The sequence below is a fragment of the Leptosomus discolor genome, chromosome 18 (genome assembly GCF_034619465.1).
Source record: "Leptosomus discolor isolate bLepDis1 chromosome 18, bLepDis1.hap2, whole genome shotgun sequence".
Taxonomy (NCBI): domain Eukaryota; kingdom Metazoa; phylum Chordata; class Aves; order Leptosomiformes; family Leptosomidae; genus Leptosomus; species Leptosomus discolor.
Window position 1 is genome coordinate 9,668,870 of NC_141408.1, and position 23,695 is coordinate 9,692,564.

Sequence of the window (23,695 nt, forward strand, 5' to 3'; positions counted from 1 at the left end):
AGAGTGTATGCTGAAAAATACTGGAGAGTTAATTCAATCTAGAAAGCGCTCTCTTGGAAAGAAATAACTCTGGCCAGCATTTGCAACTGCTTTCTCACAGTACGGGGTGACACAAAGAGTGCAAGGGCACTGTAAGTGCACGCCACCGTCCTTTTTTATTACACAGACTCTCAAAAGACTGGAATCAGACTTTCCTGGGGGCGATGGATTAGAATAAATGTCAGGCTAAAACTAAGAGCAAGTGATGCTTTTCTCCTCCTGCAAAATAGGCACAGACCACGTTCCTTTCTGTTCAATACACTCACTGACCCTGACCACTGTCATCTATGCCTTAATCCTGTATTTTGCTGTGAGAAAACCAGTCTGAAATAGGTTATTTAGTAATTAAATATTAAAAAAAACCCCAAACAACAAAGCACTACGGGGAAGCCAGAGGCTGAAATCAGCCACCTGCAAAGCCCCAGAAAACCTGAAACCAAATTTCTTCGGTGAAATCACTTGTTTCCGTTTCATGAGCCTTTCTTCACGAGTTAAGAGCAGTGAGCACGCACTATTATTGTTTGTAAGAGAGAAACGATCCCTAGCTCCCTACGATTAACATCCACAAAGCACCGAGTCTGGTCACAGGGTTAAACATGCCAACTAAACAACAACTTTCTTCTACCAGCATCATCTAAAGCAGCTAGGCAGCCTTCTACGAGGTCCTGTACAACGCATGCTCTCCAAGACCCGCTCCTAGAAGAAATGAAGCAGTCTGTTTGATCCTGCTATCCTTGGAAACAAACAGAAAATTTAACTTCACGAGGTGAAATAAGAGAAAGGGTGTAATGGAAATTAAACAGTACCTTTCAGACATTTTTTTAACAGTATTATTGAGCTGGAAAGCTATTCTCTGGCGCCTTAGAGATTTCCACGACACAGAGAGGGGTTCTAGTTACGTGCTTTGTAACTTGTGGAGTGGCATCTCCCACTGATACGCTACTGTGTTCCTTCACAGGGTAACATCGCTTCCAAGCGTACAGCAGTGCCCTATGGACTCTGTTTTATTGGGCAGGGCACAGGCTGTCTCAAGATCCATGCCTCCACACAGCAATCACATACCTGTGCTGATTATACAGGCTCAACACAGAAGGAAGAAGTTATTCCACTCAATCTACAAAAATAGGAACTACTGAGATGTCATTGTATTGCTTAGAGAGTCACCACCTGATTACTGGCACGCTGCAAACTAAAGCTACTAAATCGCCTTTGCAATATTCCTGTGATAACTGTGCCTGCACAGTCAGCTGGGAAACCAAGCTCTGGCTTCCCGTAGTAATCAAGTAATGAAGTTGTAGTAATAAACCTATTTTTCCTCAAAGAGATTACTTCTGTTTGATCTGAAATGGAATCCCAGCACCTAACAGGATCTTTAACAGTTCTTTCCCTAACTGGTGATGGAACAAAGTATGGTTTCTGAGCTACAAATGATCCCGTAATTATCCCGCTGGTTAAGCTATGACAAGTGAACTAGTATACTTCTTGGGTCAGACGTGTGAGAATCACTCAGGTTAATGTTCTACACGCTTAAGTGCATCTGTCATGATGTTTTATAAAAATATACGGAGGCAAGAAAGTAATATGTATTTGGGACGAGTTAAGCATGTTTTGGCAAGAAGAGCATTTTTGTGAGCTTTTGTACTAATATGAATCTCCCAGCCTCCCTTGAGTGCCAGCACAGTCCACACTGATTTAAAACTTCATTTTGTAGCAGGTCTCCTGTTGGTGGAGTCTGGTTTGAGGCAAACATTCTTTAGCACAAGGGATCCTCTTCAGAAATATCCCATGCGTGTTCGAAAATGCTTTGCAATTTCCACGTGGGAATAAAATTACAGATTAATTTGGTTTGTATAGACGGACAACGGATATTTATTTGGTTGCAGTCCCAGATGTAATCAAAAATATGGAAGAGCTTTCTTTCAAACTAAGAGCTTAGGCTGGTTGTGGAAGAGGAGCAAGTGGATTTTTAAAGTGATCAAGTGCATCTGTAGCATTCTTTGTTCTCTTCCCCACTTCTGTCCACCTCTTGCTCTGCATCTCAGGTCTCAAAGTACTTGTAAATCTGGGCGACGTACTGCATCACACTCTGCCAGTCTGGCCGGTCTGTGTACATCATCTCACTGAGTTCCTGCGTAGGACAGACACATCGTCAAAACTTAGTCAAGCACCACCGCTAGCAACATCACTGGGTCCTCTGGTAGCTGGGGCTACCCAACACCACTACTGCTTCCATTCCAGAGCTCCTTAAAGCCACATAACCGTATAAAAGCCCATGGGAATGATCTACTGGCCTAGTGCAGCTCTGAAACTCGTTAACAAACTAGTTAACCAGCCACATGCATTTTACATTCTGAAAAGATTTCTTCCATCTGCTATCAAAGATCAGTTCTCTATATAACTTCATTTAAATTGCTGCTTCTTTGCATGTCTGTGGTTCTTTACTTAGCTCATGAACCCTGTAAAATTTTTTCCTTCATATTAAACTCACCTCTTCCTTGTCATCGTATTGTTGATTTTTAGAAAAGGCTTTTTAAACAGTTTAACAAACTATCCCGCTGTCTCTTAAAACACTAAAACAAAATGGTCTAACAAGCAAGTCTGCCCATGAAAATAGGAATCATCTGGCACCAGCTTCCAAAAGGAGGACATAATCAATACTCTCATTTCAACACTAGATGACCTCCAGAAGTTCCTTCAAATTATATTAATTCTATGATTCTACAAATCCTTCCTGGAAGTTCTCTTAACACTAGGAACTTTCAGAGATGGTGGTGCAGCCTTCCCTAGCACTACGTGAACATTTTCAGGGCAAGTTGACTGACTGGCCACATGGCAACAAAGGCTTTGGCATGGTGTACGCAGCAAATCTTCCCTTGCTCAAAGGAGGTTACTCACCAGGCTGGGTTTGATGCCTACACTTTCAGCAGCTTGAAATGCTAACAGCAGATTTCTCTTCTGTAAAAAAAACCCAAAAGTTCAAAAGGATTATCATCAAAGTATGGTTCCTGAACCCTACCTTGCATCTGGTTCATCAGTAAGTTTAAGTGAGCAGGTATATTTGAAAACTGAAAAACACTAGATTCAATACTGTCACACAGCAACTTTTTTGTATTAGTAAGGTATACTCAGAAACAAGTTCTTTGTCTTTGAATAGCTCATCTACTTTTGCCCAAGCTACAGCCCTCTATTTCTGACAACTAGGTTCTTGTGAAACTGATTGAAACTGGGCAAAAAACCACACTACGGTTCTGTCTTTATTATGACCGAAAAGTTTCTGAAGAGGTGTTAACTAATATAAGGCATTCCTGTATATACTATAATCCTTATTGTAGTAGATACTAGCTGTCTGAAGTAAATCCAGGTTCCTCCCCTTTGTGAGGGTCTTAACACATTTGGAATGTGCTGACATGGTCTGACTTTTAGATACATTGCTGAGTACTTCAATGAATGATGTGTCTGCCTACTGATCCAGCAATTTTAAAGTGTGCTGCTAACTCAAGAGTCCAGAAATGCTTTAGTGTTTCAAAACAGATGCTGTCCTCATGTTTATCCACAGCCCTCACTGGATTCAGGCAACTTATCACTAACTTTTTATCCAGTAGTCCCTGCATTTCTCTCTGGGAGCTCACCGTGGGTTTTCTTCCCCTTTTCACCCAGTCTGTTTGCTTTGTAAGTTCTCCACAGACAATTGTCTCTTACTGTTGCTCCCATCTACTTATTTTCTGTCAATCAAGATCTTGCAACACTGTGTCTCCACCACATATCCATCAAAACAGATAATGTTCACCATGAATTCTGCAAATAGTGCAGGAACAGGTACAACACCACTTACTTTATCTTGGCCGTTGAGCTCCTGGTAAGGAATATGTGCAGGCAAATACGTGTGCAGGAGAGCACAGAAGGCCAACCCATCACTCCAGCTGCTGCTGAAGTTGGTAATATCAATATTCTGTAAGAAAAAACATGAACTATCCTTGAACAGTGCCACACAACAAAAAAATCTCCAAACAACAGTTTTTATGCAGTCATGAAACAAAACTTCAGAATATTAAAGGAACATAGGTTTGCATTTTCCATTCTCCCTTTCTTTTTTCATGTCAAGTAGAAAGATCCCAAGTAGGATGGCAAGTTTTAAAGTCCTGGATAAGGGATTACTAAGGAGTTGCATGTTTTTCACATCAGGCCCCGAACAGAGAGGCTCTCTCCAATGCTCTCTCCATGTGCAGCACACGCTGCAGCTGCAATTTTCCTGTGCTGGCAGGAGGAAGGACTTTATCTGGTCCCTTTTGATTACAGAATGGCAGAAATAGGATTTCTCTAGCACCTATAACAGAAGGTACCGATATTTTAAAATGTTTTGTAATTGATTTCATGCTTCTTTGTCTCAGGTTGTGTAACGGAGAGGTGGATTTGTAGAACGGTGAGGCAGTGTCCCAGTGTATTTGACCACTGTTAGCCTTCTGATTTGCACAGCAGATACATGCTTTAATGAGAATGTATAATTAACATGACTACTTGATTCAACCTCTTATCAAAAGCGATACCAATCTGATGAAACAAGTCTTCAAGCACTAAAGAATATGCTTACTTGTACGTGAGAGGGAAGCTCAAACTCGGCAACAGCAACGGCTGAATGGGCGTCTTTCCAAGAGCTGGGCAGATGTGCCCAGTTCAGAGTCATCTGCCTGAACGCATGCCTGCGTTCTCACACTCTTTATCAATGCAGCACCTTTCGCCTGCACATCACAGAGCACTTAACAAAAGGCAGGTAAAGAATGGGAAGTCTGAGGTATAAAATTTAATCATCTACCCTAATTCACAGAATGAGCTATAAGCAGTCAAGGAGAGGTTTCCTGATGCTCACTCTCCTACTGCCACAGTCACTGACATACAAATGTGGCTGTGTCACCGTTAACAAGTACAATACAAGATCCCTATGGAACAGAAACATACAGAAACCTTTCAATCCTGTCTTCACACACTTCTTAACATGACAACAAGGCTGAGTTTGCTCAAGGAAGCAACGTTTCAGGAGGCATGGGTATATTAATAAAACGCCCAATTGAAACCTCAAAGCTGAGCTAGAAAAATCTCTGACTTGTCTGTAGAAACACTCCCAACCACTGCCAGCTCCAACAGAAGGGCAGTGAAAAGGAAACATTTTGAAAGAAATAGTCTAATACGGTTGTGAGTTTAAATGGTCAAAAAACTTCTTCCTTCCCCTTGTTGCTAGACAGTGGGACTCTTCTTTGCCAGTCACATAAGTTATTACAAGGATGCACTCAGGCGCACAGAAGAAACCTTGACCACTTGACCACTGAAGTCCAGAATGTGCTATGCTCAACGGGTGGATTTGAGCAATTACAGAAATGGATATTTTAAAATCAGCCCATCTGTAAAGTACTCCTTTAAAATACAAAGATTACTGAGGGTACAGAGGGCACTCGGGCTTCTTCACAGGGATTCTCTTGCAAGGCAGAGCTGTACTCAAACATATGCTTGTTGCCCAGTTCCGATCCCGTGAACAAGATGACCTTTGTAATGCTCTTGCTTGCTCTGAGCAGCCATACCAGCACACTAAGGAATTCTCATGGTTAAGTTTTGCTGCTGCGGTGGCAGCTGTAGTTCCAAATACCAGATAAAACCAGAACACAACCCAGTGATATTGTTTAGAAAAGTAACAGCTGCGGGAGCATGGAAGGCTCCAGGGCACGATGGTACTGCACCATCTCTCACACTACGGTAGGTGTGGAGCTACCCTCAAATCATTCTCGCCAGCCACATCTTCCTGTGTGCTGAACTTCAACCTGGACTCTCTGCTACTTCGTTTTCTTTATTTAGCTATTTTCCGGTTTCTTTCAAGATTCCCCAAAAGACAAAGCTTTTAGTGCATCTCTCATACAAAAGCTAATGCAGACGCACTAAAACCCAGACAGGAAGTATTTTAGCATATGCTCTTCACTTACGATGCCTCATTGATTAGTTGTCCAATCCAGACTTTGGCCAGTCAGACAGGATTTCAGATTAGTAATAAATGTCCATAACAAAACATGACTCAAATTGAAGCAGTAGAGAATATTTCAGGTTAAAGTACTCTGGCTGTAATAAATCTACAAATTTAATGGGCTCAGAAAGCAGGCCATCAGCAGCAGACATTACCGCACTGCGCTGGCCACCACATTGTATTTTGGTCTATGAACATCTGTCAATGGAGATAAAAGAAAAGCGATGTAGAGGCAGAATACCATACAAGAAAAAAAATACTTTGCTCTGAAAGCTGTCTTGGCTTTGCCTAATCCATAAAGTTGCACCATGCAAGCCCAACTTTGTGTTGGGGAACTGGCTGAAGCTGGATTACTCTTGTTTTCTTGACATTTCAGATGAACAAGTTACTATTTATCAATCTGCAGTTAGTGTGAAAGGACTGACTGACACATTACAGAAGTGTTTTTACTGAGGCCAATATATTTTATGTGCAAATACCTTACCATCAAATGCCAATATTCTCATTTTATATTGTATGATAGAAATGGAAAATGGAGAGGTCAATCCCCCCCCGCCAAAGGCCATGGGAACAGTAACAAACAAGCATTACATCCTATCCTCGTTTTCATGACGCTGTTATGAGATACACAGGAGATACAAAGCTGTTCCTTCCTACGGTATTTCACCAGCCCAGCATCAGTTTGATAATTTTACTTGACTTTGTAGTTTTAACTATACCTAAAACTCTTCTCCTCCTCTCATCCAACTACATCTAGAGATGAGAAGTGCTAATGTCTACAATAAAATCAGAACAAGGTCCAAAAATCCTCCCATCTCCAACAGCAATGTCCAACCAATCATCTTCAGTAATTCTTGAATCCAAGTCTTACAAACAAGCAAAAGTTCAAGGATGGGGTTCTGCTGACAATATTTTAACCACAGATGAAATCTACTGCAAAGTGGTACATCATGACTGAGAGAGCAAATGAACTCAAAACTTAACTTTTGTCCTAAATGCAAACCAAAATGAATGTTTGAAGTTTCAGCTCAACTGTTCAGTTAATAGTACAACAACAAACACTTAGACATACTCCAAACCACTTAGTTGCCATTTTCACATCCAACAAACACCAGTGAATTGTGGTTTTTTCTGCTAAACAAATTTCATATATGGTATAAACCCCTCCCTGCCATTTCATCTTGGTTTCTACATTAACTACTTTTCGATTTCGGATGTAAGGACAAATGAAAAGTAATTTTCATTTACATTTGTAACTTTCATTACAAAGTCAGGTAAATGAAAAGTGATTTTCTGTGTTTTGCTGCACTGCAGCTTTATTTGTAATTCCTCCCACTACACCACACCAAGAGGAATTAAGTCAAAATATAGGCACTCTGATTTCTCAGAAGATCTCGGCCTCCACTGAAGCCAGGGGAAAGAAAAAAAAAAAAAGGAAAACAATTTAGGGAATGAACACCTTGGAAACTATTCACGTCTCTTGATTATCTTGGCAGTGGAACCTGTCTCAGTCTTTGTGCCACACCTCTCTATTCCTCAACACACAGTCCATGAATATATGGGAGCTATTTGTGCACATGCTGGTGGTTAATGTACACTTCCAAACTGCAGGATGGAGTTCGGTGATTTATCTGTCTCCCAGTGGGCTTACAGCAGAACCCCCACCCCAAGCTCTGAAAAAACTCCGTGTGGCTTCTCATGAGATGCTTAGAAGTTAACCCATATAGGACGGCACCCTTTAGGAGGAAGGTGCACCATCAGAGCGTACGCAGAATGAATGTAGAGAGAAATATGAAAATGGAATAGGGACTGCAGAACAAACAGAGTCCTACTGCTCATTAGGCAGGGTGAAAAATTCGCTGTCTTATGGTCACTAGGACCCCAATGTCCAGCTTCAGCATGCCAACAGTGGATCCGCACTGCTCAAGACGTCTGCACCAGAGATTAACCCCTGGCCCACGGCTCAAGGGGTGCCGAGTAGCTCAGGCCTGCAGCGCTCAGGATCACTGCCTTCCTTTGGAGCAGACATACCATATCCATACCCAGCACTTGGCCTCGGCCTTCCATGGTGCTGCTAAGAAAATAACTGGGGAGGTGGGGGTGGTGTAGTTGAAAATCTTGAAAGAACATGAAAGTCAGGCCAGAAGAGGGGTGTTTTGTAGCATGACGACATATCCATCTTTACATACCCTGTGTGGAGTGGCAAAAAGGAGCATGGAAAGATGTGAGGGTACGAAGTTTGCTGGGATAGTGGTAGAGTACTGTGTAGAACACAGAGGTGTCCAGACTAAACTATTTCCAGTGTAGTTCCCAGGCTTCTTGTCAGTGAAAATAGTTTATTCACTTCAAAGGAAAGCTCATAAATGAACTACTACACATGCACTGGGAATATTAAGAGACTGGGATCTGGAAGCACACCAGGGAGCACAGGGAGTATTGAAGTACCCAGTATGCTTCGTTTCGATGAATATTAAAGTACCTGACATTAAGCAAAGTAAAAAAAAAAAAATCCAGGCAATGTTATTTAGAGAGCAAATGTATTATCTATGATATCAGTGGCAGGCCAAGTCTGAACACCTGCAAGTCATTAACCTTAGCCCCCCACCCCAGGAACAGGACCTTTGCTTGCAGATAACAGAGCGCTATGAGAGCCATGGTAAAGACACACAGGGAAATCTGTGTGATCTGTTCTCACAGAAAACAACGTCTTGTTTATCTGAGGAAAAAACAACCACACCATTAGATTTCACTAGATCTTTGACACCAAGTCTTCAGTAAAAAGCAACAATGACATCATACACTCTTCATTACAGCCTGAGTGTGTTAAAATACTGACACAAGATATTCCCACTACGCAGATGTTACTGTGCCCACAGCAATGGCTCTCTGAGTCATACTTTTCTCTATAAGACCCAGAATTATAAATTATAGACATGAATCAGCTTGAAGCTAGCCTGGAACTCTGTGGAAGAAAGCCTGCCATAAACATGACCTCAGCATCATTTTTCCCACCCTCCCCCCTCAGCATACAACATGCCCTCCCACCTCTCAGAAGTCATTGGTACAGAATGGCACAGCAGGAACACGCCAGAGTGGCTAATTATTGAGGTTCAGCCCATACAGAATACAAATTTACATACTGAAGACAGAACTAGTTAAAATAAATACATTGAATAAACAAAGGGAATTGCCTTGTTTTTAATAGCAGCTTCCCCTTAACTGGCTCAGCTTTCTGCAATCCTTCCTTGCTTATCACTAACCAGAGACCCACATCTCCTCCACAAACCAAAACTCTTACAGCTCAGTGCTTTTATGTGGTTATATTTAGACACAGATGTCTGAATAGGAACCTCCTTTTCAGAAGCCACTTCTCTGCAAATCTGAACTCTGACCTTTCTAATGTAAAATCTGATCAAGGTACCTTGAAAGGCAACTTCCAAAGATTACGTACACCCATCCATCTTTAACAGCTGCATGAAACTGCAAATCTAATTTGGATTTATTACACCCCAATTGGCTGGGGACATGTTAGCGGGCTTCAGCCAAAGAGGTTCTATCAAAGGAAGCATAGAAGCTTCATGCTCTGGACAGGCAAGTTCTAAATACCTCTTAAGCAGCAATACAGGTGAAGAAGGGCTCCTTCTATCGTGACCTAACCTTCTGAGCAAACAAAACACTCCAGTTCATCCAAAATGCTCCAGCAAAGATATGAAACATCTGGGCAATCTACTGGAAATATGGGTGAATTAGAAGTGCGGTCAGGTCCAGTTAACAGGCTGAAAGGCATGAATGCCTAAAATTAAAGACTGCCTGGATTCTTCTGTAATTACAGGGTGCACCCAGATGACTTGGACAATTGCACACAGCTATGTGATTTGCATATCACATTTAGTCAATCTACTGCCAGGAAACTTTCTGAATTCTCTTACAAATCTTTTTCTCTTAAACGGAACACACAATAAAGTAATGTCTCTTGATTAAAAAAAAAAATCTAGAATAACTTGTGGAACAGCAATGCTGTTTACTGTATAGAGATGAAGTGGCTAGCCAAGAGTGGGAAGGAAGCCAAATGACCTTCTATCCCTGGCTCATGTGGTTCAGGCAGCTGCAGTCTCCCTAAGAATTGTTTTAACCTTTCTTTGAAACTTTCTGTTTCTGTACCCATCATCCATATTTCTAACGCTTCTACCAGCCATGTCAGCAAGTCATCCATCTCATTGCTGTTACACGTGTATGAAACAACATAGCTCAGGTAACATAAAATGCTATGTGAAATTGCTGTTAAATGATGTAACTACAGCACAGTGAAATGACAAGGAACTGGTGCCAGCTCTTTAAAGGCTATCCCATTTACTACATTCCTTTTTATAAAGAAACTCCATTTCCCATCACAGTCCTAGGTTGTGTTTGCTCCTTGCTCCACTGCTGCCGCAGGTGTTGCCTTCGGTTTACTGCTTATCATTTGCTTCAGTAAGTGTGAATTAATGAGCCTTCTTAGCACAGACAAGACATCAGAAAGAGAGCTTACGACCATCTTTTTTTGCAAAACCATGAAACATCAGTTGACTATAGTAGTCACATGGAGCAGGGACATTTAAAAAGAGGAACTTCAACAAGATTACTGTCATGCATCCTACACACAGATTTTTCAGCTCCCAGCTATTTTAGCCTCTCCTTTTATCTCTGAGAAGATATCAAAACATCAGGCTGGTCCAGTTTTCTTTGTTACCTTTGCTAGTTGAGTCAGACTGGCAAGAATAGGTTGCATGATGCTCTCTAAAGTTCTGTGCTCAAAATGAGCTCACCTGACAGAAGTTGTCTCAGAGACATCATTCAGAGTAAATTGTAAAACCATTCTAAAATCATCTGTGAGCTCTTCAAGCTTAGCTCTTTCTTCATGAGCTATTGAGGAGGTCCACGACCTCTACAAGGTAGCTTAGTTCTGGTATTTTGATTACAAGAGAGATGTGGTGCTCCTATAGTTAAAGTTCTCATAAGAATAAAAAAATGAAAGTAGTAATAAATGGGAGATATTTAGGGTAATATATGATAAAGTAATTATGTGACCTCCCATTTCCTCTGCTTGCAAGGTGAAAAACAGTTACTACTGACACTGAAATCATCACTGTAACTATATATATGAATAATCTCCCTAATAAGGCAAATAGCATCCATTTGTGCCCACCAGATCTACTGCTCTCAGCACTGTGCGGACTGGCAAACATTTCACTACAGTTTGTTGACATTTTTTAGGTTTTATTTGCACTTTTATACATAAAGACTTACTTTTTAAAATGAAAACAAATTCTGGTGAACAAGGGTTGAGAGTAGTTGCAGGCACAGTGCACATAACACACAGTAAATGCACTTGAACGTTTCCTGGCAAACAATATGAGTTGTTTTGAATGCAAATTACCCCATGACAACATTCTCATTACTAAAAGTCACCTGCTTCAAAGGTCTCACTAAAGGCTAGTAAAGTAACAGGGGTTTGTGCATATTCCTCATTTTGGGTCTTCGTTTATCACTTTGCACACCAGCTTCCACTTGAACATGAGAGAGAGAGAGAGCGCGCGTGTATAATGCTGAGTTCACAGGGAGCGGGTTATTTATTACACAAACATACAGGACCAAATGAGAGCTGGTATAAGCAGAAGCAATTTTATGGACACCATTTCAGAGATAAGGTAATGGTGACAGAAGATATGTAACAAGTGTGACTGGTACTTCTGTAATTTACACCACTGTCACATCCAGTGAGTGGGCAAAACAAGCGTTAGTTATACCTAGAGAGGCAGAGGTGGATTACACAGCAAGACCAGGAACTAACAAGTTCTCCTCATTCTAATATTCCCATCAGATATTGATGAAGTCTTAGTTTTGCTATGCATCTCTCTTCTGCTCTTCAGTGTAAATTATACTTGTTACGCTCACCTGCTGAAAGCCAACTCCCTGCTTGCTACACAACTAACACTTCCATCAATTTTCTCACCAGCTCATATAAGTGACACTGCTGCTGAATGCCACAGAGAAGAAACAGACTGGGCTGTGTTCCTTCATTCCCAAGGCTGCAAGAGTGAAGATGCAGCAGCATAGCTCCAAGGACCACACAGATACTCTGGGGAAGGAGGGAGAGAGAGGGGGAGGAACTAGCTCCCCTCTGTGTCCAAGACAGCAGCCCAGCTACTTCCTGCCCGGAGCCCTGGTGCAGAATTGCTAATGACCACGCTGACCGCTCCCACAGCGCTTTCTCGTTAACTGTATTGAGAGTTCAGAGATTAGCCATGTCCTGGAATTCCTGGGCAGAGGGGTAGGCTGCAGACTGCAGCAGGCTCATGGTAAAGGATGGAAACAAGGTGAGGAGAGGTCTCACAGCAAAGGATATTCATGGAACAGGCAGCAGGGCTCAGCTCTTTCCCAGTTAAATTCACAGTTTGGAGCTGTTCCAGCTGGTGACCAATCAATTCAGTGTTTTCACTGATTGTCATTGCATCCAGGCAACACAAGGAAAGTGTCTTGGACTTTGGGATGGATAGAATGTAAATGCTATTTTTAAAATTACCCAGCAGGATAGAAAGTTACGCATGAGAGAGCTGCATGGGCGTTTATTTTATCCCTCCAATCAAGAGACTTGTGTTTGTTTACAGGATAAAGACTCTTATGTGAAAAAAGGTAGAGCTTGGCTCAAGTTATTTGGCTACACTGAACAGGCACGTTTATGCATTGGCATCACTGTGAAGGGGGCTTGCACATTGGTAAGCAACCTGAATATTCCCAACATGCCATGATTCAGCTGCTGCATTTATTTTCCAAACACAACCCCGGGTCCAGCTGGGACATACAGAGAAACTGCATGTACACATCCAGCTATAAGTGGTTTTATTTAGAAAAAGAAAACATTTATTCTGGAAAATAATTTGGAATATCTTGCAATTTTAAGCCCATATTTTCATTACTTAAAAAGGGGCAACCTTGATAATTTTTATCAGAGCATTTTTTCAAATATTACTGAAACTCATCATTATCCAATTACACGATGCGATATGATATGATGATCTATATATTAACAGCTAGGGAAATCCAGGCAATGGTCCTACGCAAGACTGCCAAGGTCACAAAGATGGTCCAAAGCAGACTTGGGAGCAAAATTCCTGACCAATTTATTGTCAATTTTTATTTAAACACAGTATAATCCCTGCTACCTCAACGGCTATTACCAAGACTCCCTTCAACTTTTGCATAGATGGGAAAAGTCTCTCTGAAGTCAACATCCCCCTCTTCGGCAAAAATCAGAGAAACACAAAGACATCCAGAAATTTCACCGATTTCTCAGAAACTCACAGAATATACTAATGACTTCCTGGGAAAAACCCAATGCACATCTACCCTACTTCTAAATGTCAAAATGCTACAAGTACTGTGGATGCAGAGCTCTTAGTAAGCATGTGCATCCTCTCATAACAGAAGGAATATGCTAGCATATGGTACTTCATGGCAAGTGTTATTGTTCGCTAAAGAACTTTGTTGCATTAATGGTATTGGTAAATATTAAGTCAGACAGCTTTTTCCTGCTTGCTCAGCAGGCTCTGGCCATCAGCCTCTAATCTCAGGCATACAGGTTGGTGTGGCAGAAGGGAAATCTTCCCAGTCCTCCCCAGAAAAGAGGTACTCTGCCATGAATGCTGCTTAGAGTGAATGGATGTCTGCCATTTAAATCGGGAGGGGTTTTGTTCAGTATTTCTCTTCACCCACATCACACAAACTGGGAGTTGCTTGTTTTGCTGGTGATCTTCAGCACACAAGATCACAGTGCTGTGGGAACCCAGCCTTTCCAAGCTGCACATAAACCGTGTGTAACAGCAGATGGGATTTACCTCCTATCCTTCTTGCTTGAAAGACCTCACTTGGAAAGGTGGCCAGAAAACCCGTACATTCTGTACATTCACGCCTCAGTGTACTGCTGAATTACAGAATGCCAACACTTACCTAGTTCTCATGACTAGTTAAATATTTAGATAGAAACCTGGTTAATGTTGATATAGGAGAGAGACTGAGAATTTGGAAACATATTGTAACAGTTTTATGCCGCTTGTTGACACAAAGAGTCATGTAGAAAAGGGTCAGAGAATCACTCCTACACCCAAGTGCACATCTTGTGATTAAGAAACAACTGGGTTCTTTTCTGTATTTCTTTAGGACAGTGCACAGCTGTGCTGGGATTCTCAAGGCTTTAAAACTAAGCTCCATTATATTAGTGTCAAAGGAAGTGTTTGACCAACGGTTTTATGAGCCAAGTCCCAGGAAATATATTCTGCCCAGGTTCAGAGGTTGAGAGAGTTGATCCTGGGTTTTGTCCCATTCAGCTCTTTGATTCTTTACTAGAACTGCCAGCCTGAGCTCCAGCGCTGACGACTGTGGTAGCATTTGCAATATAGTCTCTGCTTGCTCTCTGTGGTCCAAGACGCTGCACAACTGAAGTATAAGTGAGGCAAAGTGCTCACTCAAGACTTAAAAAAAAAATTGAGACTGATGTTGCTTAAGTAGAAAGATAATGTCAACTACCCACACTAATGACGTACAAAGAAATAACAGACTTCTTGTTTCTAAATATAACCCTTAGTTTCCAGAACAAGGAAGAAACCGTCAAACATGGTCATGTTAATGTACAACTGGCCATGAAGGAGCTTTTGGATCTTCTATAAAGCAGGTCCCTGCAACGTGTAGCCCCAGGAATATGCCTGCTTGATGCATCAGCAGTCAAAAATCAGTCATCCTGGCTGGCTGTCCTAGTAGCAGAGAGAGTCCACCTCCCTAACAAGAATGCACTGGCCCCATGACCACTTGACCAAAGGGAATACATTATGTCCTCATCAGCCTATCTGCATTTGTACATCTTTGGGCCACACTTAATTTGTGCTGGATCTAAGCCAGCCAGCAAACAAGTCAAAAAATATGAGAAAAAGCAGGGGACAGTATCATGGAATAGGGCTTGAGAACAAAGAGGGTATGGAGGAAATACTGTCTAGTACAAAAAGAAAAAGAATGCAAATTCCTGTGAGAAAAAGAAAGCCACAAATTCATAAACAAAAAGCTAGTATTAGCATGAATTTAAACTGAACACAAAAGGGTAAAAACCTATGTAACCATCCACTGCCAAACCACTAGTCAACCCGTCTCTTGCTGTAATTACTTGACAAACAGCAAACACGGCAACAGCCTTTATTTTTCTCCCTAAGCTTTTGCATCTTTGCTACATCAAGACTGTAGCACTATGCAGACACACCAACTTTTACATAGTCTGATACACCAGCTTTATGCTTCCAGTCGTAAAAGCATTCAGAATTACACTTAATGACTTTTAGGTTATGTTCGGAAGTAATTTGTTTCCAATTTCTGTCTCTGAAGGTTGGAATAGCCATAATAGCAGGAATACTTCAGGGTAGGGTTTTTTGCTTCTTTTTGAATAGCTAAGGCACTATACAGGAAAGACTTTTATTAATATATACAGCAAAGAAAGGCTGAGGTATTTAGACTCCTCTTAATGCCAATCTGTATTTCTTGAAACTATGCAGGCTGCAGTGTGCATCAGGAGATTTCATCAGAGCCCTAAAACCATCTGTGTTTTAAGAAAAGGAAGCTTCAAAAAACAATTCACAACTTTTGAGGCAAATACTCAGAATGGTTGAGCACACAGATATTTGTATTTTGCTAATTTAGTCTAAACAATACGATGTTAGAGAGTATCACCCTAAAAACAGTTCATACATACTCCTAAGCATACTTTCTAAAACTGCACAGTGTTCCTGGGACCTACTGCAAGGTCAAATAACACCAAATAAGGCATGGAAACAAATAAATCATTTTCTTCATAGTTGCTAGCATATTTTATGCAGAATAATTAAAAGGAATTATTTTTTCCAGGAACTACTTGTACAACATGAAAGCTACATAAAGATTGCCCTGGTTAGTAGTTTCTCCATGCTGTTGAGATTCCTCCAGATGGTATGAAATTTCATTTGAGGCTGGTCCCACAAATACCAATAAGACCAATACCAATTTATTTGCCATCTCATATTGGTGTCAGTACTCTCATATAGGGACCACTGCCTCTTCTCCTGAAGATGCCACTGCCTTTATCCATAAGCTGGTATACTGACACTGTCATAGTCAGGGAGATGATATAACCCAACAGCTTGAACGTACAGGTCAGGAATACACGAAACGTAAAAATCTTCAGAGATACAGCAGTCATTTCCCTTTGTCAGTTCTAGAACACTCCCCATCTCCTCCTATTTAGCATTCCTCTACTTAAGAAAACGGCACAGATACCTCTGCTATAACAGATGGTGGTTCTTCAACAACTGGATCCCAAACGAGTCCTGTTAAAGCAACTATAACTTTGATAAAAAGAATAACCATGATTGTGCATTGGAGAAAAGAGTCTGTTTCAGATTCTGTTTTCCTCTGTGCCATAAGATGGATGTCTAGCAGTTGAAGAAAGCATGAAAATAGTTCTTTTAAGCAAACCATATTCATTAACATGGTAGCAATTCCCTCCCCTCTCTTGAGGGGGTATATGTGGCAGAAACAACAATCCTCAGTTCTAATGATCACAGGTTAAGTGCCTCTTGATGTTCTGTGTTTTCACAATACATTTGTGGACAGTAATAGACTTAATCTAGAGAGGTTTGGCCCCTTGACAAATGGTCTCCACGGAGAGCAAACAGAACTAGGGCACTTAAATTACACCACAGTCACTAATCATATGATTATGGAAGGTGATAATGCAACAAGAATGACTCTCAGCAGCTTCCAGGAGTTACGACCCACAGGAACAGAGCTTATTAGAAAATAGGCACCCAATTTCTAATTCACACTGTTGCTATGATGTATAATCTTTTTAAATAGATGAAAAAAACCCCCACAGGACAACAGAGAAAAAACTATTTTAACATAAACAACTTACTCTCAGCAGGTTTTGTGGTTTAAAGGACTTGTGGTAATTGAGTTCCAGAGCCACAAAAGCAGTTCTCAAATCTGGTCATCTCATCACCCTACATTATACACCATGACGTCAACAAATTCAGAGCGGCAGAAGGAACAGTCTATGTATGCCTGGCAAAAGAGATCACGTGCCAGTGCACAATTCTTACAGGGAACCTTACATTAGACTAAGGTTGTTTTTTTAAACTGGAGATTTTTCTCAAGGAAATTTTGCACAAAGCCACTGAGACCAAAGCCTTATTTCGCTACAATTCTTTTTACTGCTAAGATTTTTGTAGCACCTCCCCTGCACTGTTATTCAAAATCAATGGCCAAAATGCCAGATAACATTCATCTAGGCACTGAAATATGACAACTGAAATAATATGATCGATTGTGCCACAGTTTATGCAACCCCACTTCCATATTCTTTTCTCCTAGTCATTAAACTGAACTTCCACTTTATTTTCATTCTAGTGACTGTGCTTTCATGTTCTAAATAATTATTCTTTCTCCTTAGTCTTCATATCTTTTTGATATCAAATCACTGTTTCAACAGGGATCTTAGAAATGACATAGCAGATTAGAGAAACATAGATGCTTTCATGTTTCCCCTCAGTTACTGTAAACTCATGCAATTTCTTTTTTTAAAAAACAAACAAAACTCTCCAGGCCACTACTAATTTGTGTTGCACTTCTCTCAACTCCCCCCAGCGTCCCTCTCTTGTTTTATGAGATTGCCTCCTGGGGAACATGCTGAAGTTCAAAGCCAGGGAATGTTCCCACTGTAGGCAATGCAAGGATATATGCCAGGAGCAGGATGTAAACTTCTATCTATAGTGTAAGCCTTGTATGGATTAAAGCGTTTAAAACGTGGAGCCTTGTGTGCTGGTCCCTAGGTCTTATCTCCAGATACCTTCCTAGGTCGCTAATCCAGCTTTCCTCCGGGAATCTGGGACATCAGTAGTAGCTGCTACCGAGAGTACCAGTTATTCTAATCCATTTTGCTCACACTGTTTAATGAAATCTGGCACCTTCATAATTTAAACAAAAAGGAATCTCCCTCTTCCTCATGAGCCCAGGTCAGGAGCTGTTACTAGACCTCAAAGGCAGCACATTTTGCCACTGAAAAAAGAAGTTAGGCAGCCAAGCAGCAAGTCTTTTATACTCTCATTCCACGGTGTCTCAGAGCTGAAAACAGTTTGCATCCAAAGCTATCTGTGGTACTGGGCTTCATGTTAGAAAGAACGTGACAGATTATACTGGGATTTGCATAGAAGATGCACAGGGGTATTCTCTAGGGAAAAGAAGCCATGCATGTCATCAGGGTTCTGCTCATTGGAGGTCATTACCTCATTCCCACCATTGCAGTGGCTGAGGCGGGAAGGAGGATGATGTTCCTTACTTCGCTCCAGTCCTTTGTACACATAAATGATAAAAACTCCCTGTGGAGCTTAGTATCAGCCTTATCACAAGAGTGCAAGGGTCTGGGAAAAGCAAGTTCAAGAAGAGTTAGTGAATGCAGCACAAAGAGAGCAATGGGAATGAGAATATGAAGAAGAACGTCCAAGAGATAATGCCTCTAAATGAAGCAGTGAAGACAGAGAGGCAAGACTCTCACCATAAATCAGTATCGTGTTTGGCCTTTGGTTCACCTGACTTTAATTTCTGCCCTGAGATCTTACACTCTAGGTAACAAGGCAACCCACCACATCACAGTGAACTTCTTAGGCTCTCCTGGATTACACAGTGTTTGTCAGCGCTTCACCTGCTTGTTCTCAAAAACTGCTGAAAACTCATTCTGCTGCATTGGAGAGAGTAATGACAGAGGACAGCCATGAACTGAACACGAGTCTCGTCAGAGCAGGAACCAAAACAACAAAGCTTTTACTGAAACATCATCTGGAAAGTCACGTAGCAGCAACACTCCTGTAGCCACATATAAAGAAAAGACTTCCACTGTCCTCTGAAGCACGGACATACTTTCCTCCAGAGACTAATATACTAAAAGGAAAAACAAATAGACCCTGACAGCCTTGCATACCTCCTGGGTGGCCTGCTATCTGATACACAGCTAGCTCCACTACTTGGGTTCAGCACAGAAAAACAAAACTCCTTTTCTATTCTATCGTGGAGGGAATAGTTGTCACTCTTGGTGCCAGTTTGGTACCTACAGAATCAGGACAGCCCTCTATATTTGCAAAGCCACATAATAATTTCTAAAAGCAATACATTTAATCCAACTTCTAAAAGCAATACATTTAATCCAACTTGGGTGTAATCAGAGAAAGAAAACTACAGGCTGACTCTCAGAGAACAATTCTAACAGTGAACTCATGAGAGTTAGACTGTCTTAAGAGAAGCGGAGGAAGCTCATCATATGTGCCATTTGAAACAAAAATGGGCAACACTGTCAGGAGAAAGTGTTACTCAAGAGATGGGTTTGCTGGCTTAAACAGAAGTTAGACTTGGAAAAGTTGTATTTCATGAATCATCTTCTGATGACTGGATGGGAATGTTCCCCCACTCCTTCAAACCGAAGACCATGAGAATTTTAGTAGAGGAGATATAAAATAGATCAACAGCACAGAGCATACAATTTCAGGGGCCAGCACTGTAGCCTTTTAGGCAGTATCATGGAACTGAAGGCTAAACACTAACCCTGGCTTTATCCATTCTAAGACGTGCCTAAGGTCAAGAGCCTTCTCTAATACCTGTCCTTCTGTGAAATTGGTGCAAGCCAGATGAATGTGCCAGTGCTAAGAAATGACTCAAACTTTTATAGATCAGTTTACTTGAAGGGAAAGCTACTGTCTTTTCTTCCAGACTCCTGCACCCTGCAGCTAAGGCTTCATAAAGAGCTGGTTGTGAAGAAAAAAAATATTTTATTATTTACTTTAAAAGATAGACTCTGCTTTTATTAAAGACTTGCTCCAGGGTGCTCCACATATCATGTGGTGATAACTGCTTTTTGTCTTCTGCTCTAAGTCACAAACAATATTATTCTTAAGAAAGAAAAATCTCAACATTATATCAAACCAAGACTACCCTGCACACCCAGCATATATCACAGGATGAACTGCTGTCTATAATTGCTTTCTACAGTTCAGTTACAAGCAGAACCAAAGGCCTAACTCAACCACATACAGACAGTAGCCAGAGCTTGAACTGGACAAACCATTATGCTTGTTTAACAGTGGGAAAAAAAAAAAAAAAAAAAAAAATCACTCTGCAAAGAGAGAGAGACATTCTCAAGTAGTCAGAATTTGCTTTGTAAAGTCCCACTAAACTGCAGCAGATTAGAAAGCGTGGAGCCCCAAGCTGCAAACTTCATTTGGTTGAGGCAACACAAAGGGGTATTGCTTTGATTTTACAGAAGTGACCAATGGAAAATCTCTCACAATAGCACATTGCCCACAGAAGCCTACAGAAAAAAATACTAGAATGTAATTTCAAAAATTGATGCCAAATTGAAGCCTCTGCGCATATACACTCTGTTTCCCACCATCAGCAATCTTTGATGCAGTAAATATTTTGGGTTTTGTATACAAATTACTTATGACAATGTAATATTGGCGACTGTAGTGTTAAAGAAAACTGAAGGAAGAGGATGGAAACAGCCAGTAGAAGTAAACATGCAAAAATCAGCAGACTGAAATACACAAATTTCTTTGGAGTGACATTCCCATAGGTGTGCATTAAGCAAAGTGATGAATCACTCTCCAGAGAGAAGTAAAAATGTACCTATTCCCTTACCTGGTAACCTTCAGTCTTCTTTTGGCACCATTTCAACAGAGCATTCCTCTTTGAGCCACCATACTCCCGAGCCAGGGCTGCCAGTGGGTCCTTTCTCTCCACACTAATCCAGGGAAGCATAAGGGAGAAGAAGATAAATATGCTTGAAGTCTCTTATTTTTTACCAGTGTGCAAATAGTATCTTCATGACAAAGTAGAATGGCAGCACAGCACCTAGATGTAAACCAAACTGTAATAGCTTTCAGAGCTTGCATTCTATATTTGCCTCCAGATGACACAAATTCAGTTCGTATCATTGCATACAAAGAGCTGAAAAAGCAGCAGTCTATGGATATTCGATGGCATGTGTTAACCCAGCATTTCTGCTATTATTGTCACCAGCTTTACTTACAAAGTTTTCAAATAATCTCTTTGCTTTACATATTGAAAACTAGGATTTAGGGTGTAGATGTGAAAGAAACTATCTAAAGGACCTGCTGCAGAAGAATTTATTGAATAAAAAGAAAAATCCAGAAGCTGTATTGAAGTCAAGGCCTTGAGGACATTTAAAGGTGAACAAAACACCTGCATTGTCTCCACCCTACAGCTTCTACTGTAGGAAATAATGGTGGGCATCACAGGAAAATACATACGTTTTTTCTTAAAACAGAAGAAAATTATGTGCCCAGCTTTCCCTTACACCTCAAAGCTTTTAGTTTTTAACCCACCATAACATGCAGAACTACAGTAAGATAATGAGGGTTGAGCACTTGTACACATGACGGACTTCTTGTATACAACTTAGTGGCTCCTGAAAGCTTGCTATCCTCATTTTGTCATGACTGCTCATCTTACAGATGACTGTGGTTACTATAATCTGAATTTTGATATCTGGATCTGACACAGTCTGGTAATTCTGAACTGGACAGACTAGCCAGCAGTTTCCACTGGAGACAAGGGGCCACCAGATTAAAACATTCATCTTGGTGTCAGGTAATGCTGTCAATCTTTCTAGTGTGCTGTTTTTCTCAGGAAGGTGAGTTGGTACCTGAGTTTGCTTTGGGGTTTCAAGCTGCTGGGGGTAGAGGTCAGCGTTCTGCTGCTGAAGGCCATAGGAGGTTTGCTCAGGGATTCCAGGGAGGGGCTTTTACGGAGGTAATGGTCTGGTTTCAGCTCTTCGTTTCTCCCCTTCAGAAGGTCTGTGAGAATTAAAAATAAAAAAAGCTGTCAGTTTGCAGTCTGAGGAACTTGATTAATCACTGTCCTGCCACCCAGCACACAATATGTAGTCTGTTGTTTTGATTCTAAACAAATGTACTCATTTGTTCATTAAACACACATAGGGCTAGGAAACCTTGAGCAGATTAGAGGTGATCATAACAAGGAATGGCTTTGATGATTTCAACAGTACAGACTGCCTGGTTTCCTGTGATTGATACTCCTGCTGGGGGGTAGGGGCCTCAGGTGAATGAGGGGAAATACCAAAATCTACAGTCTTAAAGGTTCAAAAGCTGATCGCCAGATATCTTCACCAGATGACTGACCAGCCCTAGTACAATAATTTCTTTTCTGCCATTAGCAGACTTGTTACAAGAAAGCCTCTTGTCTCCTGAATACAACCCGGCTCAAGGCAGCAGTAAAAGGCACTTATCACATGATGCTTAGCATCCATCTGACAGAACTTTGGGAAGTCTCAATACATTCCTAGCAGATGCATCTATATTTTTATTACATATGTAACATTTTTATATAACATTTTATGATATACATTTATGTATGTGTGCAAATATATATAAATAAAATAAAATTAGTAGCCATAGAATCCAGCACTGATAGGTTTTTGAAGGGAAGCCAAAGAGATCATAGAAACCAAATTATCTCCCCGTGCACATCAGTCATGAGGTAGAACGAGGTATAACACAGGGAAAGTTGGCTGCTTCATTTCTGTAGACAAACCATCCAGGAGCTATGGCCAACACATTATGAGCTGTTATCAGAAATTAACTAAAAGTGGAACACAACTTTTTCTCCTCCTTTTCAGTTACATTGCCTCCCTATGTTAAATATCAATTAATGCCGTATCACCTAGAGGTGTGAATTCCTTATCTCAGCTCCAGTGAAGGCTAGTATCACTGAATCAGCCCTAAATTTCTTTCCAGCAGTAACCGGGGTGTGTGTATCAGCAGTTGCCAGATAAACACATCCTTCCAAAAGGCATGCAGCTGCCCTTGCTTTGGCTCCTAAATCAGCATTTGTAGCTGTTGAAAGCTATAGGCATTTCTGCACCTTTTTTCCACAGCATAAAGGGCTGCTAAATTCCTATCTAATGTGATAAGGACAGAATCCAGTCCCAGGAGACTGTCTCCTTTCCAGCAGCTTGGCTGTTAGCAGAGCTTTGTTGCACTAAATCGCATACACCTTGCTCAGTCGGGGTCATCCTTCCTTCCACTCACCTACCCCTTTCTTGTGTGCACCATGAATCCATAACAAACAAGAAATAGCACACAGCATACTTTTAAAAAGTTTATTTGCTGGCTTTCCACTATATATTCCAAATGTGTATGACACTTCTAGCTCCTCATTACGTTGAATTTATGGGGAATTGCCTCAAATTTAAATAGGCACACCAATCAGGCAATCAATGACTGATTCTTGGGACTGTTTGAAACTTCAGAATATTCTGCTTAGAGAAACAGAACCACTGCAAAAGGCATATCAAGAAACAAAATCTGAACATTATGAAGAGGAAGGTAGGTTTCTCACTAGTTTATAAGGATAACAAAAAAAAAGCACTGTTAAATTGTCATTAACACAGTTGGACTGGCTAATGGCTTGGTCTAATTAGGAAGTGCTGTGCCAATCATTCAGGATGCATTCACACACGGTACAGAAAAGGAAGGAGAAGTAAGGATCCCAGACAGGTAAAAAGCCTGT

The 23,695-nt window shown here is 41.0% G+C and overlaps 1 protein-coding gene across 4 annotated transcripts in view; it reads right to left on the reverse strand.

The window, feature by feature from the left end:
• Nucleotides 1–2,077: 2,077 nt before the first annotated feature.
• Nucleotides 2,078–23,695, reverse strand: part of SPECC1 (sperm antigen with calponin homology and coiled-coil domains 1) — a 72,885-nt gene continuing 51,267 nt past the window's right edge. For 2 of the 4 annotated variants that reach the window (XM_086475043.1, XM_086475042.1), the window contains 5 exons: nt 21,810–21,960; nt 20,783–20,885; nt 3,872–3,988; nt 2,935–2,994; nt 2,078–2,167 (listed from right to left, as the gene is read on the reverse strand). In XM_086475043.1, coding sequence (XP_086331169.1) covers nt 2,078–2,167; nt 2,935–2,994; nt 3,872–3,988; nt 20,783–20,885; nt 21,810–21,960 — 521 coding nt within the window. The remainder of the gene's footprint in view (nt 2,168–2,934; nt 2,995–3,871; nt 3,989–20,782; nt 20,886–21,809; nt 21,961–23,695) is intronic. The other 2 variants (XM_086475045.1, XM_086475044.1) reach the window with 2 other exon arrangements.